The sequence below is a fragment of the Lissotriton vulgaris genome, chromosome 1_1 (assembly GCF_964263255.1).
Source record: "Lissotriton vulgaris chromosome 1_1, aLisVul1.2, whole genome shotgun sequence".
Lineage (NCBI taxonomy): Eukaryota > Metazoa > Chordata > Amphibia > Caudata > Salamandridae > Lissotriton > Lissotriton vulgaris.
This window is the reverse complement of record NC_141685.1, coordinates 1481939656-1481956957: the sequence shown is the minus strand read 5'-3', so window position 1 is coordinate 1481956957 and position 17302 is coordinate 1481939656. Positions and strand designations below refer to the sequence as shown.

Sequence of the window (17302 nt, the reverse complement as noted above, 5' to 3'; positions counted from 1 at the left end):
CCGAATGAGCGACTCCCGCCGAGTCCCTGATGACATTAATAGCATTCTTTTGTACTTTAAATTTTAAGTATGCTGCCAGGCTCTTACCGGCTTTATTAGATTCACATAGCTTAAACCTTCGCTTCCTATCCAGCCACACTCCCGCTCTTTCGCTCACTAGCTTGTTATATTCGTATTTTCTGTGGGTCATGATATTGAACGTTTCCTGGTCCCTTGTCATTTGGTGTTTGTTCTCTAAAGTAGCTATCTCAGCTTCCAACCCTTCTAACTTCGCATTACAATCCCTATTCATTGCTGAACGGATTTTGATGCACACCCCCCTTATTGTACTTTTCAAGGCCTCCCATCGCACTAGTTCTGAAGTGTCCCCTCTCACATTAGTCTCCAAGTAACATCTAATAGCCTCCAAAATTTTTGTCCTATTTTGTTCTTTGTGCAGGATTTCTTCATTGAGCCTCCAAGACGTTTGTTTAGGGGACGGTTTAATGATACTGATGGACAGAGATATACATGAATGGTCCGAAAGTACCCTTGGTTCAATTGAAGTATCCTCTATCCTTGCCACGCCATTTTGTGTAATGAAAATGTAGTCAATACGGGAGAACGAGTCGTGAGGGGAAGAGTAGAATGTGTAGTCTCTATCAGTAGGGTTTTTTATTCTCCACGCATCAATTAAATGGAATTGTTGGCATAGTTTGATGAAGGCATTATGTGACTTGTTTGGTTTGAATGTACACTTAGAGTCCCTATCTAAGGCCGGGTCATACGGAAGATTAAAGTCACCCCCAATTATGTGTATCGCCGTATCAGGTACCGTTGCAATCTGCTTGACTAAATCCTGCCAGAATTCTAAATCATTAGTGTTAGGTGCGTAGACATTAGTGACAAAGAATTCCGTGTTATCCCTAGTGAGTTTCACCGTAACCCAGCGACCCTTTTCATCTGATGAGGATGACAGTAGCTCTACCTTGGACTTCTTTGACATTAATACCAGAACCCCATTCTTTTTACGGAGTGCACTAGATCCTACAACCTCTGTATAAAACTTGTTGCGCAGAGTGCAGAACTGTTTAGCATCCAATTTGGTTTCTTGCAGCAGAACAATGTCCCCCTTTTGTCTCCGCAAATAATCTAATATCTTTTGTTTTTTAACGGGCTGATTCAGACCCTTAACATTCATGGATAAAATTTTCAATCGATCAAGAGAGGTTGTACCAAGTGGAGTGGACAGTGTTCTGTGTGACATTTACCACGGTGTATGTATCATGGTTGTACCAAGAGAGCCAAGGGAAAACATAGTACTCGGCGCATCATGTAAAGGGCTTATTGTTCTGCTACTTAAGCTGAAATACAGTCGAAAACCACAACCAGATACTTGGGTACCCAAGGATATAGCACGCCTGGTCTGAGTATGGATATACAAACACATCATATGCATGATACAACTTGTCCAATTAGGAGCAAAGAGATAGATCAGAAAAGAAAGAAGTGGTACGGAGAGGAGAGGAAAAAGAAAGAAGGAGCATTACCCAACGGTTCGCTATGGGGAATTTTCTAAGGCCTGCGGTTTCTTATCTGTGGAGGGTAATGCTCTCCACCCTTGCCCTGTTGTCAAAGGAGGCGTGCCAGTGTGCAGCGAGTGGTGGCTTACTGCGCTTCCAATGTTTGGTGAGGAGCCTCTTAGCCGTGATGAGGCCCAGGTCCCAGAAACGGGAGGGTACTTTATTGTGTTTCGTTATCTTATATAGACCTAATAAACACGCCTCCCACGCATGTGGTACTTTCATGGCCGTGCTTTTCTCCAGCAGTAACAGTACCGCCTGCCAATATGTCTGTATCCTTGGGCAGAGCCAGAGCATATGGAGAAGATCCGCTCCTGTTAGAGTGCATCTTGGGCATCCCGCAGAAGTCCCGGGGAAGTACTGATTGATTTTGTCTGGCGAAAGGTATGCCTTGTGTAGTATGTAAAACTGTATGAGTTTAAACCGAGCGTTACGGGGAATGTGTCTGGGGCTTTCTAATACCATTGCCCACTCCTTGTCCGTCCACCACCTCCCTCTGTCCATCTCCCACTTATCCCGCAAAGGTTGCAAAGAGAGTTGTGTGTGTGTCAGTAGTGCCTGTGCCAGCCAATGGACCACATGCGTGCCATTTGCCATGACGTGTAAATATTGCACAAACTGATGCGTGGGTGGCTCTTCTTCGACACTTCCCCATGCCTGTGTGTAAGTCTGTACTATAGATGCGTGTTGTATGAACTATCCGTCTGGCAATCCCGTATCTTCGGCAAGTGACGCAAAGGGGATTAAGGCACCATCTGCATATAGATCGGCCATGGTGTCCACTCCCGATCGTGTCCATTGCTCCATCGCCACCTCCGTCACCGTGCCTACGGCTCTGGGAGTACCCAAGAGTGGGAGCGCTGGGGCGTACGGTCTCACCGCCTTGGTGAGTCGAAGACTTCGGGAGTCACATTTGCTGGCTACTGCAACGTGTAGCTGCATCTGGCGTGTCGTCTTTGCCAGTGGGTGAAACATTGTGCATATTTGGAAAGGGGACATCATATCCGTATCTGTGGCCGTAGCGCCCAGATATCTGCCACCTAACCAGGCCGACACCCATTGCAACTGTGTCGCCAGGTAATAGAGCTCTTGGTTGGGTACCACGAGGCCTCCGGTGCATTTTGGGGCATATAGCTTCCTCAGCGCTACTCGGGGTCTCCCTGTGTTCCAGATGAGATCCCTGGTCATGGTTTCTAACTCTCTGAATAGACGGGCCGGGACATAAGTCGGGATGTTGGCGTAATAATACAGCAACCTTGGCAACACAATCATTTTCACCAGTGTTATTCTGCTCGGTACATTGAGCGGGAGGGTCTTTCAGAAGCAGACTTGTGACCGTATAGACGCAATCGCTTGCGTCAGGTTGCCATCCAGTACTTCAGGTAAGGTTCTGTAGACGTGCACACCCAGGTAACAAAACGTGGTGGGGTACCAGGCTAGCCTCACCTCGTTGATCCTGATCTCGGTTTCCGGAGTGTCAGGGCCAAACGAGTACGCCCCTGACTTGGCCCAGTTCACCCTGAGTCCCGACATTGCCTCAAAGGTTCGGAAGATGTCCGATAACTCTAGTGGCAAGAGGGTTAGGTCCCTGATATACAGTAGCAGATCGTCTGCATAGAGCGAGGCCCTGTGTATTCCATCTGCTAGCGGGATTCCCCAAACCGCACCCCTGTCACTCAGTAATTGTGCGAGGGGCTCCATCGCCAACGAGAAGAGCAGCAAAGACAACGGGCATCCCTGCCTAGTGCCACGTCTGACCTTTATGGGGGTGGACAGCAGTTTGCCTGTGCGGACTTCGGGCCTTCTACACAATAGACCGACCATGTCCATGTAGTCATCGCCTAGATTGAATTTGCGTAGTGCCGTCAGTAGATAGGGCCATTCCACTGAATCGAAGGCTTTCTCCAGATCTAGTACTAAGCATTCAGACCGTGGCCACTGTCGCACTGCATACGTCTGCACTCGGAACAGCCTTCTGATATTCTGTGAGGTGCTCCTCGTGGGCACGAAGCCGTTCTGATCCTCGTGTACAAGGCTAGGCACCAATGGAGCCAGTCGCCGCGCCAGCGTTCATGCCAGTATCTTATAATCCGTATTTAGAAGTGCCAGTGGCCGGTATGAGCCGAGATGCATACCATCTCTGTCCGGTTTGAGGAGGGACACCAGGGTCGCCTCATTCATGGACTGGGGTAGGGGCGAGCCGTCTAGGGCCGCTGCGTACATCCGGAGTAGCTCGGGTATCAACATATCAGAACAGGCCTTGTAGTACTCAGCCAGCAGTCCGTCCGGGCCAGGGGCCTTGCCATTCGAGAGGGCGAAAATGGCTTCGCGCAGCTAGTCTGGTGCGAGCGGGTCACCCAGGTCTTCTTGCTGGTAGTCGGTCAACTCAGGCAGCGTTATAGCGTCGAGGTAGTCAGCAATGTCTGATTGGGGTGTGTGTAATCGCGACTCGTATAGTGCGTGGTAATGTACCACAAAGGCTTCGTGTATCTCTTCCTGTGTGTATACCACTGCCCCATTGGGAGGTTGTATCGCTGTTACTGGGGCTGTGCGATCTTCTCGACTTATCAGCCAGGCCAGTAAGTTGCCAGGTTTGTCCCCTGTATGGTGTGTGCGGGCTGAGTGGGCCATGTAATTGAGGTGTTGCAGCCTATCTAGTAATGCCTCATGTTCTGCATGCGCTGCTAGTAGCCTTGCGTGCACCCTCACCTGTCTCCTGTTGTCCTTGTAGCAATTCTGACTCCATACGTGACAGCTCTCTCTCCACCTGTCGTCTGGTGTTGGCCTGGGTGCCCATGCAGTGCCCCCTGAGCACCACCTTGAATGCATCCCACTCAATCTGGGGGGAAGATGCTGTGCCCGTGTTGTCTTCGAAGTACTGCGTTGTTTGCGCGCATATGGATTGCCTGAAAGGGCCACCCAGTAGCAAATCTGGCTGTAGTTTCCAAGTAGGCACCGGGAGGGTGTGGTCGTACCCACGTCAGGTCTATGATATGTGGGTTGTGATCAGAGTGAGTGCGCCCCATGTAATATGCGTCTGTGATATGAGGAAGCAGCTCGCTAGTGACCATGTACCTATCCAGGCGTACGTGTAGGGAGTGCACCCCCGAGAAGTATGAATATACCCTTGTGTGTGGATTGCGGTTGCGCCATGCATCCTGCAGGTCCCACTGCGCAGACCAAGCCCGGAAGGCCTTCGTGGCAGTCTGCGTTTGTGAGCTCGGCGGTGGAGGGAGTCACTGGTCCAGTGCCAGATCCAAAACACAATTGTAATCTCCGCCCAGTACCCATGGGATCCCGTGCCAGGGCGCCAAAGTGTCTGTCAAGCGCACAAAGAAGTTAGCCTGTTGTATGTTAGGTGCATATATCGAGGCCAGGACTATCAACCTCCCGTCTAGTCTGCCGTTTACTATGACAAACCGCCCCTCTGGGTCAATAAGTGTGTCAGTCACTGTCAAGGGGGTTCCTGGTCTTGCCCATATTAGGGTCCCTCTAGCATATGAGGAGTAGCTTGTGGCATAAAGCTGTCCTCGCCATCTGCGGCGCAAGACACGAGCCTGTTTCACTGAGGTGTGTCTCCTGTAGGTCACGTTAGTCACCTCCCGTGCGTTGCCTGGTGGTTTCGGTCTGTTCCTGCGTAGTCTCCGTGGGCCTCCGGCGCGCCGCTGGTCAGGGACCCCTGCCGGCCTCCTAGGGGTTGTTTCCAAGCCGCTATCCAGCCATGCTTGTACTTCCTCCGGGCTGCTGAAGAAGTGCGTTTTCTCGTGAGCTACCACTCTTAGTTTCGCAGGGAATAAAAGTGAGTATTGCAGTTCGAGCTGTCTCAGGCGCCTCTTGACGGCCAGGAAGGAGTGTCTTTGTACCTGCACCGTGAAGTCCGGGAAGAACATAACGGTCGCGTTGTCTATTCGCACTTCCTGGAGCCTGCGCGTTTCTCGCAAGATGGAGCCTCTGTCGCGATAGTTTAGTAGGCGGAGCAGCATTGGTCTGAGGTTTGAGCCCGTTGGCAGCAGTCTCGTCGGAACTCTGTGCGCACGTTCCACCACAAAGTACGGTGAAAGTGCCCCTTCCGGTAGAATGTCTCTCAACCATTTTTCCATGTGCTCCTCGGGATTCCTTCCTTCCCAGCTTTCCGGTACGCCTACGATTCGCACGTTGTTCCTCCGTGCCCTCCCTTCTGCATCCTCCGCACAGTCTTCTAGGAATTCTACCCTGTTCAGGAGATCTTGTACCTGTTTATCTGTTGGGTGACTTGTGGTCGTAGCTCCTTCATTTCGCCCTCTAGGGATGTGGTGCGCTCCACTAGCTTTTTATGGTCAGCTCTCAGGTGGGTGAGGTCGATGGCGACACTATCGATTTTGGACGCCAGGGAGGTGCGAGTAAGTTGGACGGATTCTTCCAGTCTCTCCATGGCAGCCAGCATGGTGTCAAGTTTGGCCGCCATGTGGTCTTGTTCAGTGGTCTTCCCGGTCTTATCCATCTTGCCCCTAGGCTGCGTGTTTCCCGTCCCAGTTCGGGCTCTGGTCCCTCCTGACATTAGTGCCCCGGTGCGTGTTTGGGCTTCTCCAGCGGCGATGGCAGGGGGGGCCTGCGCACTGGTCAGTGTGTTGGCGTGCTGACCTGCGTAGCTGTCGGTGTTTGAGTTGTGGTTTCCTTCCTGCACAGCGCCTGCACCCAAGCCGCGTCGGCCTGCTCTGAGGCAAGACTCATGACTTGGAATTATGGTCTAAGTGAGCGAGAGTGGTGATGGATGACTGTTCCTTGCAATCTCTGCAGGTCTTCGAGCCTGAACACTTTGGGAGACACCCTAGCAGTGCACTAGGTGTTGAATTTTGAGGTGCAAAAAACTCTGAAACGAGTGAGATCAGGATCTACATAAGAGATGCAGGAAAAGGGAACTAAGTAAATTGCACTGGGGTGGGTGCTATTTTATTATGTTACTTCTGTTTCCGAATCCAATCTGACATCTGGGATAATTCAGTAGGTGGGGAATCAAATATGGTCTACTGATGCTTTCTTCTTCAGGCGCTCTAAGGTTGCCTGGCCCCATACACACAACTTAGCAAAGGTGTGCACAGGCTGTCTAGCATAGGTTTACTGTGCCACTTAAAATCCTATGCCTACACATTTCACTCAATACGGTGTGCTGTACAATGCAGCATGCAACAATTGAATGCAAGAAGAAATAAAAACATTTCTACTTTGTACCTACCTCAGGAAGGAAGGCTTGTGATGAAGTCAGGTCTGACAACTTTAGTAGCAAGGGCTTTGCATCCATGAACATGGGTGGTTGCCACGGAACACCCTCTTGATACAAAGTAGCACGAAGCATTATTTGTGCAACGCAAGAGTACTTAGAGAGGCAGACCCTGATGCAGAGGTCTGGCCCGGGACCAGGGTTCAATTCCCCGCCTCGGCGGCTCTTGGGCTCAAAATTCCACGGACCTGATAATTCTCGCCTCGGTGCCTATTCCAATCATGGAGTCCCACTCTGCAACTCTGGGCAATAGCTTGCTTAATCTCCACAACGGCCCCCACAACGCTAAGGATGCCTGGCCTCCACCTTGGGGGTGCCCAGGAGTGGACGCCTCACAGGGAAAGCCAGGATGGGTTCCACAGCGGTATTCGTACAAGCGCCTTGAGACCCTTGCGGGTGGGTAGTGCGCTATACAAGTATGAATTAACATTTACATTTTACTTTCATAGCGCCAATAGGTTTGCACTGGAAATTAAATACCATATTAAGACCGGTGCAAAGTTTTCATACATTCTCCCCTAGAACAACATTTTTTGGCTTACTCAAATTCCCAGTTTGCTCCTTATTTAGCTGTTCACATGTATGGATGCTGAACGTTTGGTAGTTCGTGTAAAAAACTGAAGGGTAGGTAAATAAACTTAACATTTAGTGAATATTAACAATGAGGACTGTTGCGCACTGTGCGCAGAGCAATCCAAGTACCAATAATACAAAGTAAAGTGATTCGCCTTGCATTGCCTTTTAAAGCTTCAAACCTATGTTAATCAATCAATAGAGTAAATTGCCTGGTAGCATATTAAGTGATGAACTGCCTTTATGAAATGTCTTACAATGTGAAGATTTTATTTAGATCCACTGACCTCGCCCTACATTAACTTTCTTGCATGATATCAAATAGGATTGTGTGTGTGCGTCAAAAACTATAGCTTCATTAACACTTTTTTTTGTTATCCCTAGGTCCCATTGAACAACTCCCAGATTATAGGAGAATACGTAGCGGGATGTATTGGCTGCGTAGTTGATGTGATGAAAATGATACGAGCATAACGCTTACAACAAAAGGGGCAAGCTACTTGAGGAGAGTAGCAATATTTTCATGTGTTGGAGGAAAGAATAAACACAAAAAGTATTCACAGATTTTTATTATAAAATAAACAGAACAAATATTTAATTTAGTTTTATTTCTTTGCTTTAGCAGCATTCACCACTTGTTCTTGGGCAGCTTTTTTTGCCTTCACCATTTCAACAAGTTCCTAGAAAATTAAACAACCATTAGTTACAATGTTTATTGGTGGAAAAATAGTTTGTCAGCCAGTACTGTACAGTTCATGCAGGCCTGAATTATATAAGTGATACAATCAAAAAAAAGTTGAACACTGGAATAACATTTTGTAAATAAGGAGGGTGTCCTATTAAGTTTATTTTTGCGATGTAAAAATATAATAAAATATACTACCACAACGGTTTTATTTTAGCAGGGTGGCTAATCATTCATTGTTTAACGGTTTGCAGTTTGTTCTTGCCTTTCAGCACTAGGCTAGTCCATTTAATTTAAGCTAGGTATTTCCGATGTCCTGCCATGGTGCGGACCTTAACATTTTTATAAACTTTAATAAAAGAACATATTTCGAACAAATGGATGTACTATAAATAACTTCAGTTTAAGGTGCAGGTCAATATTCCCTCCTTACCTTGTACCTCTTCATACATTCCTTTTTAGATCTGCCAGGAACTGCCAAAGCGATTTTCTCCCACCTTTCTGCAGTATTTACAGGGTATGTCTTCAGAGCTTGTTCTAAAAGTTTCTGCTCTTCTGTCGTCCAGGCAAGAGCATCGGGCCCTGAAAAACAAAACTCACTTTGTGAATTCTTAGCAAGAGTGTCTACGGTATACCCATGTTTTCCAAATTAATTTGTGTAATTAGGATCCTTGGCAGTGTGTTTAGCGTTAGACACTAAATGACAATGCGTTGACAAGCATCTCCGTTTTCTGTAAGGGGTTTGTGAAATAGTCAGTGTGAGGTGCTACTCTTGTTATATTTATAAACCCTAGCAGAATCATTCCCCAATTCCCATCAGTAATAAGATGAGGATGCACCTCATATTTGGTTTCAAGCTTCTTTTTGTACTGAAGGCAGCCATGTATGTGGACAGCAGACTGACATGCCTCAATACTACATATACACTATCCAACCAGGCCAATCCCAGCTCATCAACGTGCTGTGAGGGGGGTAAAAATGCAATATGAATGTACTAACAGCAAATACCAACTTCATTCAGGGGCAATTCTCAAACTTTCCTACTACCATCTTAGGAAAATATATTGCAAGACTTATTTCAACTCAACTAATCTTTCTTAAAAGCACTGCTATCCCTTTCACCACAAACCTCTCTAAATAAATGAAGCAGTTAAAACCCACAAAAATCCATCAAGACAAAGTCTTCATTTTCGCCTTGTGTCTGATGATAAACACAATGCTGTCCCGCAATAAGGTCCCCAAATGTACACCAATTTAAAATTATCTAACCTAAACCCCAACCAACATTCTAGCAATGGCATACTAAAAAAAGACAACACTATCTACACCCATGACTGAAGCGGACTGGCCATCAAAGGAACTCTACAAAATTATTGCAGAATTGTACTATACAGTGTGTCAAAACCCAGAGACCCCATAATCGCAAGCCTTTTGTGACGATCTCCATAGAAATTATCACAAAAATTGAAAAGGGAAAAAAGTAATTTAATTATAAAACCGCTAACTTTCCTTCTATGCAGGATAGCCCACTCGATTTTCTCCCTCCGCTCACTACCTTCAACACCCTCTCAAACAAGCATTTGCAATGCAATAGGTCTCACATTAGGAAAGTGTGAGCTATTGGTATTGTAAATGACAATTATTTTTAATATGTGTTGGCTTTGAAAATATATAAATTAATAGAACTGTTATTCACAAAGCCAATAGCTTTCACTTTCCTAATGCGAGTCCTATTGGCTGTGGCAATGCTTGTTGGTAGCAAGCAAGGACAGTGCTGTTGTGGTGCTGAGTGATGCTGTGGCGGGGCTGAGTGATGTGGTGGTGTCCCTGAGTGATGTGGTGGTGTCCCTGAGTGATGTGGTGGTGTCCCTGAGTGATGTGGTGGTGTTGTGTGGCGTTCAGCAGTGTGCAGCAGTGTGTGTGGCGTGCAGCAGTGTGTGTGGCGTACAGCAGTGTGGGGCGTGCAGCAGTGTGTGGGGCGTGCAGCAGTGTGTGGGGCGTGCAGCAGTGTGTGGGGCGTGCAGCAGTGTGTGGGGCGTGCAGCAGTGTGTGGGGCGTGCAGCAGTGTGTGGGGCGTGCAGCAGTGTGGGGCGTGCAGCAGTGTGGGGCGTGCAGCAGTGTGTGGGGCGTGCGGCAGTGTGGCATGCGGCATGCGGCAGTGTGATGTGTGGCATGCGGCAGTGTGTGGCATGCGGCAGTGTGTGGCGTGCAGCGGTGTGTGGCGTGCAGCAAGGTGTGGCGTGCAGCAGTGTGAGTAATGCGGCAGTGTGAGGCGTGCAGCAGTGTGCAGCATACAGCAGTGTGAGTAACGCAGCATTGTGCAGAAGTTTGCAGCAGTGTGAGGCATGCAGCAATGTGGCGAGTTGGGAAGGCATCAGCCTGGGCCACAGCTCAACGGTTAGCAGGAGGCCAGATATGGAGACAGGAGTATCCTGACCTGCAGCCGGTCATGCTTTGAACAGTGCAGTGAGAAGAATTGAAGCAGCTGAATGCCCAAGTTTAGGATTTGAAAAGACACTGCTTTTATGCATCAATCCAAATATATGGGGTTTCGTCGACAAATTGTGCAACATCAAAACATCTGAGAGTATCCTGTTTCAGGGATGATGTAATCACATAGATAAAGGGGAAGAGTGAAAGAAACTGCAACAGGTCAAAGAGAACGAGTAAAAAAGGAGGAAAACGGTGGGAATAAGCATACTGTGGGGGAAAACAGGAATGAAAAAAGATGCAGTAACAGAAAAAGTCTTGTAACCAAGAAAGAGAAAAATCCTCCTTATCATCTTACTGTGCTCAAATGAAACTAGACATTCGTTACAGAACGAGTTGGAAGGCATCAGCCTGGGCCACAGCTCAACGGTTAGCAAGAGGCCAGATATGGAGACATGAGTATTCTGACCTGCAGCCGGTCATGCTTTGAACAGTGCAGTGAGAAGTCGCTGAATGCCCAAGTTTAGGATTTGAAAAGACACTGCTTGTAGGCACCAACCCAAATATATGGGGTTTCGTCGTGAAATTGTGCAATATCAAAACATCTGCCAGTATCCTGTTTCAGGGATGATGTAATCACATAGATAAAGGGGGAAGAGTGGGGAAAAAAAGGCGACAGATCAAAGAGAATGAAAAACAAGCTCTCTTCATTTTGCGTGACGAGGGAGCGGCTTCCTTTGAAGTCTGATTGGGGGGGGGGGGGGGGTAGGAGCGGCTTCCTTTGAAGTCTGATGCTGAGGCTCAGACAAATGGTGTGGGATGTGGCTGGCAATGGTGTGGGTGTGGGTGTGCGATGTGCACGTGCCTGTCTCACATGAACTGTATGCAATCCGCAGCTAGGTAGACTTTTCGGACTGCTTACTATAATCTTACCTATTCAATCCCTGCGGGATAGAATAGGCGAGACCTAAAAAGCAATTCTACAAAATTCTTAATGCAAGCACCCCATAGGAATTTGTCCCCAGAATCCAGAACGATATCCCTACCACCACCATAAGCACGGTCCAGAACTATGAAATAGTCGCAACCAGCACACCATGGCTAGAGGGCAGTTATCCGCCCCAAACTGACGAGCTCCACCCAACTCAACATCAATATACAGATAGAATTTAACTACATTATCCCAAATTTAAGATATGCCTCTCCAATCAATACTATAAGTACCGTCCGCCAGTCTGCACCTTTAGACCCGCAATCTATTGTATAACATATGAGACTAACCATTCCTGCCCACACACTCTTTACATGCCTAGTAAACTATGCTACTCCTAACACAAGGTGGAGGCCACGTACTCTAGGGTGACAGTCCTTCCAGTCTCTGTTTGATATAATCCATGTCACCATGCATCATACCACATACCAATTCATTCTATGATCCTTCATCAACCACCGGACAGACAAATTGTATGAAAGGACCTGTTGAACCTTTCTGGCAACTGGATGGTAGAGATACAGGCTATAACAACCTCCTTAAATAACCACTCCATACTAACTAGATCAACCTGGTAAGAATGGAGAGAATTGCTGGCCATTAAAAAATTGTAGTTTAGTCCACTGGTCAAGTCCATAATAGTTACATATGCTTGACATCCTGTAATTACTTAAGAATGATTACAACATTGCCCAGTTTGTTAAATCTCTTCTAATGACATCTCTTAATAACAATCATATAAAGGAGGACGGTAACACAGTCTATCTAGGCCTATCTCAGATTCCCCTCTCACTCCTTTTAACACTTTTTGCCTCTCATGGACCTAGAAGATCACACAGTGGAAGGCCTCCTACCACAGCCAGCATAAGAAATAGGATTGAGAAAATAGCAGAAACTTCCACCACAATAAAGGGAATGCAGAGCTAATCAGTGCTGCATCATAATACATTTTAAAAATATACATCCAACGCTCACACTTCCTCATTGATCCCACCAGAGACCCATAACAGTAACTGCACATTGGGGGTCATCATGTAGGACATGGAAACACTTCCCATATAGGCTCATAGCAGAGACAACGCTCTTCTAATCACACCTACATGGTGTAGCATTCTCTCTATGTGGACAAGTGCTACACTTAGTGGTAGTACGCACAATACAATAACCTGGTGCATTGGGTGCTTCATAGGAGGTATCACCAGGCACCTCGAAACATGAACTTCGATGAAAAACAAGTTCTAGAATGCATGGGATTTACTGGAGCACAAGCTGCAAATACTATATTGCAAACAATACAATACTGGTCTCCACCCTAGCTCAGTAACAAAATATCATATCTAAATTATTTTCACCAATAAGAATACCTACTTGCGGACTACGAATTGGATTTTTGCTCTGAGTTCAGCATGAAGACAGCCCTCTTAATTGTGCGTGATGATGAGGTACGAGTGGCTCAATCACTAAAGCTGCTCAACCTCACACAAGTATGCACAGGCTGGTGACCACGCTACAACACGGAATGGGCTTTCCTAGTCAAATGCTTCATTATCATTCCTCTTGCATAACGACTAGATGGTCAGGTTATGAAAATGAATCTTGAACTGATCACCAAATGCTCAATTTTCAACCATGTTTAATTTATTTTGCTTACCCCACAGCTCCCTAAGACTAGCAATCACCAAAATGCAACACAAAAACTTACTATTGGACACCATTACCACCCCCCCCTCCCCTCTCCCCAAAAAAATCCTTAACTTCACCTTGAGCATTATCAGGTTGACAAGATCTACCAACTTTCCCTTGGTTCACTTAAATAAATAAATCAAGCACTCCCTAACCCCTTGCCCACTAACACGTGCGGCCCACATTTCACACATTCTGTGACTCAATATTGGTAATGCAGTCTTGGCTAGTCATTGTCTGAAACCCAGAGTGGGTTATCAGGTGACTTCAGAAAAATTTGCAACAATGGAGATCCCTAACTCTTGGGTTAATGGGTAAAGCTGTAATTTTACATTGATTACTCTTCCGAAATTGCTACATGCCTTGTAAAATATACCTTGCCCAAATCCTGAAGATCAATAGAGCGAGAATTGCAAACCCTGTGGGATAACAGCACACCTAGTTTCGCCTTAAAAACCATACGAGAAATACATAGGTAGATAGTACCCCTGACATTAGGGCAAATTAATGGGCATCACAAGTATGTGACTGGATCTATACCTCTCGTGGGCATTCTGTATTCAAAGTAGAGAGATAGAAGTTTAGTACCTTATATCTCAATTAGATATACGGTGGAAAGGGTACAATGTCACTATTGTCAGCAATATGGGCAGCGTTCACAGCCTTGGACAAAGCCGCCAAATCCCTACGCTGGTATAACAAAGGTACATGGGAAACATTCCTGTGGGAAGGGAAAGACTCACGGAAGTTGCCATGTTATGTTATGTTAAGCTGTTTTATAGCGCGCACAATTACTGCCGGAGTATCCTGGCGCGGAAGATGTGGCTTTAGAACATGAGACACCAAAGGCACAACAAAGGTAGGGATCTTTGAAGGGGGGTTCCTTAGTCCCTTCCGTGTCTTCAACAGGAATATGAATTAACCAACAACCAGGTTTTTAAACACACCCAACTAAAATTCAAATTCTTGACACAGGAGTAGAAGTGCAAAGACCTTTCTGAATTCGCCCCTCTGAAAGGCAGAATATTGTTAGACGAATTTGGTAGGGGGCAGTATCCTACACCATTGAAACACTCAAACAACATGCTGGTTTGGCTAGTGAAACTAAGGGCAAAATGGGAGGAATACCTGAGTACGTTTGCGGAAATAAGACTGAGGCTACATTGATGCACCGCTGGAGGTGGCAACAAAAACCAAGTTACCCTAAATCCAGTTAAAAATCCTCCACAGGCTGTACTATAATAGGAGGCGGAACTAAATGGGACATGTCTAGACTTCCGCATACCTGTGTAGCAGAGAACATGGATCTATCTATCTCGTTGTAATGTAGTGCAAACTTATTGGAGACAAACTATACAATTGAGTCTCATCCTGGACTTCGAGATCTGTATGTCCCCAGGTTCCTTATCCTGGAAATGCCAAATTACAGACTTACTGAGACCCAAGCTTATATTCTGTGTGTTGGGTTTAACAGTTGCCAAGAGACCTTCCAAGAATCTGGGGATCCCCATTAACCCCTACAAAAAGTAACTAGCAATGCAGAATGGATAGGTACATGAAATCAGGGGGGGATATGACATGAAGCCACAGTATGTTCTCGCAAATTTCTATAAGGTAGGGGCAGATAGTTAAATTATTAAGGAATGGGTAGGATACAAGAAACGGGATTACACTCGGAAGATGGAGAAGAGGAGATGCAAAACGACACAGAAGAGATTGAGCCTAATCATTCCCAGAGAAAATGTACCCCTGACACTGTGGGTACTGACCAATTGTCATATGCTGCAGACAGATTGAAATAAACAAATGTTATGTGTCCCATTTCTGTTTACGCAAAGCATTCCACTGCGGGATAGAGTTGTGACCTACTGTTGTATGTTGTATAAAATGCAAGAAAAATGTAAATATTTGTTTTTAAATGTTAGCTGCGAAAACGGTCACATCTAACCAAACTTCTAATCATCTCTAGTGCACTACTAATTTCAGAATTACTTTTGCTGCGTCTTGGGTAATGCATTATTATGCAGTATTCTTCAAGCAGGGAGTCTTCAACTCTTTCCTAAATTGGAGTAGCATTGGGACAGTTCTGATGGATACGGGGGGAGTATCCAGATCCTGGGTGCATGGATGGAAAACGGCTGCTGCCTTTTTCTTCCCTTTCTTACAGACTCAGTCTGCAGAAATTGTGTCCTGGCTGCGGGTGTGCTGAGAGCCACCAGAGAAGGTGTGCTTGTCTGCAATATAAGGGGGAATTGGTCAGAATGGTTTTGTAAATAATGCTGCTGGTTTTGAAAATGGTGCAGGCTGGCAAGGGGATCAAAGGGAGCTCCGTCAGTGTGATCTTATTTCCATAGGCCTTGGATAAGACATGCTGCAGCATGTAGGATGCCCGTAAGGGGTCTAGGAGGCAATGGAGTAGGACATAAACAACATCCAGATATGAAGGTACGAGTTTGAACAGCAGTTCTGAATGCACTTTCTCAAAGAAATGGTTTCACTTCTTTAGAAGATAGAGGTGATACCAGGCTGGCCCTGTTACTTTGGCAATCTGTTCCTTGAGCGTCAGATTGCTGTATCAAAGTTACTTGGCATTCAGTGAAAGGTGGGGGTGTATCAAGCCCACAAGATTCATGTGATTAAGCCAGATACATAATTGTTCTTGACAAATAACAGGAATTGTGTCTCAGTTGAGTTTATTTTCAGCTAGGCACTAGACAGCCAGGTCTGGACAATGTGCAGCCAGTGTCTGAGGTATTAGATGTCTTAAGCAGGGGAGAATTTCAAGTAGAGTTGGGTATCATTGTCATATTGGTCAATACTGATGCTTGCTGTTATCTGTGAATAGAGCACACAGTGACTTCGTGTAGTGGATGAAGATGACAGGACAGTATGGGAAGCCTGAGGGATACCACAGGCAATCTTTTGTGGCAGGAGGTGTCAATCCAAACAAAATGTTGTTCATTGAAAAGGCAGGAGGAAAGGCAGTGAAGGACATTCAGTGAATCCCATTCAAGACTTCAGTGCACAAATGAGGGTAGGCCTGTCTATTGCGATGAGGGTAGGCGAGGACAAGCATTATAAGGAGGTAGGGGGTCATCCTTATCGGTGATCAAGAGGGAATAGTCCAATGTGGAAGGCAGTTGTCTCTGTGCTGAAGCATGATCTGAAGCCAGACCGATAGCTGTGAAGGAGATTAGTATTACATGTAAAGGGTGCACAGCATTACAGTAAAATGTTAAAGAAATGTAAATGTACATGTATTTATATAGCACAAATTACCCACATCGCAGGCATCTAAGCGCTTGCTTAGGGAACCCGTCCTGGTATTCCCCTGTGAGATGACCCCGGCAGGGTATCCACAAGGTGAAAGCCAGGCATCCCGCCGCGAGGGGCCGTTGTGGAGATTAAGCAAGCTATTGCCCAGAGTCGCAGAGTGTGAACCTGTGAGTCGAGTAGGCACCGGAGCGAAAATTATCGAGTCCGTGGAATTATTGAGCCCAAGCCCCGTCGAGGCGGGGAATTGAACCCTGGTCCAGGGCCGATCTCAGCTTCTGGGTCTGCTGCCTCTAACCCCTGAGCCACACTTCTCCACAATGACTACAGTACCTACACATTCCAGGGAGGAAAAGGAAACCGGATTAAAACAGTACCTAAATGTTTTCAAACTGGGTTTTACAAATCAGACGTAATGTGTTCGTGCCTTGTATTTTTTAGAAGAAAACCATGGATTCTTCTATTTCAGCAGTTTACAGCACTTTTCTTCACTCTTGCCAAAGCGCAATAGTGTTTTTTGTCAGTTGTGTGAGAAATTACTATTGGTGTTGTGTGCGAGGCCTGGGGAGAGGGCTGCAGACTTGGTGTAGTGACAAACGTACAACTTAAGCATGTGGTTAAACGCAAAAAAAAAATTAGGATAAGATCACATGCAGAATATGTAAAAGACAACAGTTGCAGCATGGATTTGGAAGGGTAAGGAAACTATATTCTGCATGATTGTACTGAGCTTCCAACTGGCCATATCTTTTGATAAGTGGCATGGTTGATATAAGGGTTCTCATTTAGTTGCATGACCGATTGCAAGAAAGCAGGTCCTGTCCAATGGATCACCCTGTGTGCAACAT

At 46.2% G+C, this 17302-nt stretch overlaps 2 protein-coding genes across 2 annotated transcripts in view; one reads left to right on the top strand and one right to left on the bottom strand.

The window, feature by feature from the left end:
* Positions 1 to 8293, top strand: part of PMPCB (peptidase, mitochondrial processing subunit beta) — a 169107-nt gene extending 160814 nt beyond the window's left edge. Inside the window, exon 13 of the mRNA XM_086967337.1 lies at positions 7777 to 8293. Within this exon, the coding sequence (XP_086823463.1) occupies positions 7777 to 7841 (65 nt within the window). The 3' untranslated portion in view covers positions 7842 to 8293. The remainder of the gene's footprint in view (positions 1 to 7776) is intronic.
* Positions 7944 to 17302, bottom strand: part of DNAJC2 (DnaJ heat shock protein family (Hsp40) member C2) — a 321120-nt gene continuing 311761 nt past the window's right edge. The window contains exons 16-17 of the mRNA XM_086967334.1: positions 8511 to 8659; positions 7944 to 8072 (exon numbers count right to left, since the gene is read on the bottom strand). Coding sequence (XP_086823460.1) covers positions 7998 to 8072; positions 8511 to 8659 — 224 coding nt within the window. The 3' untranslated portion in view covers positions 7944 to 7997. The remainder of the gene's footprint in view (positions 8073 to 8510; positions 8660 to 17302) is intronic.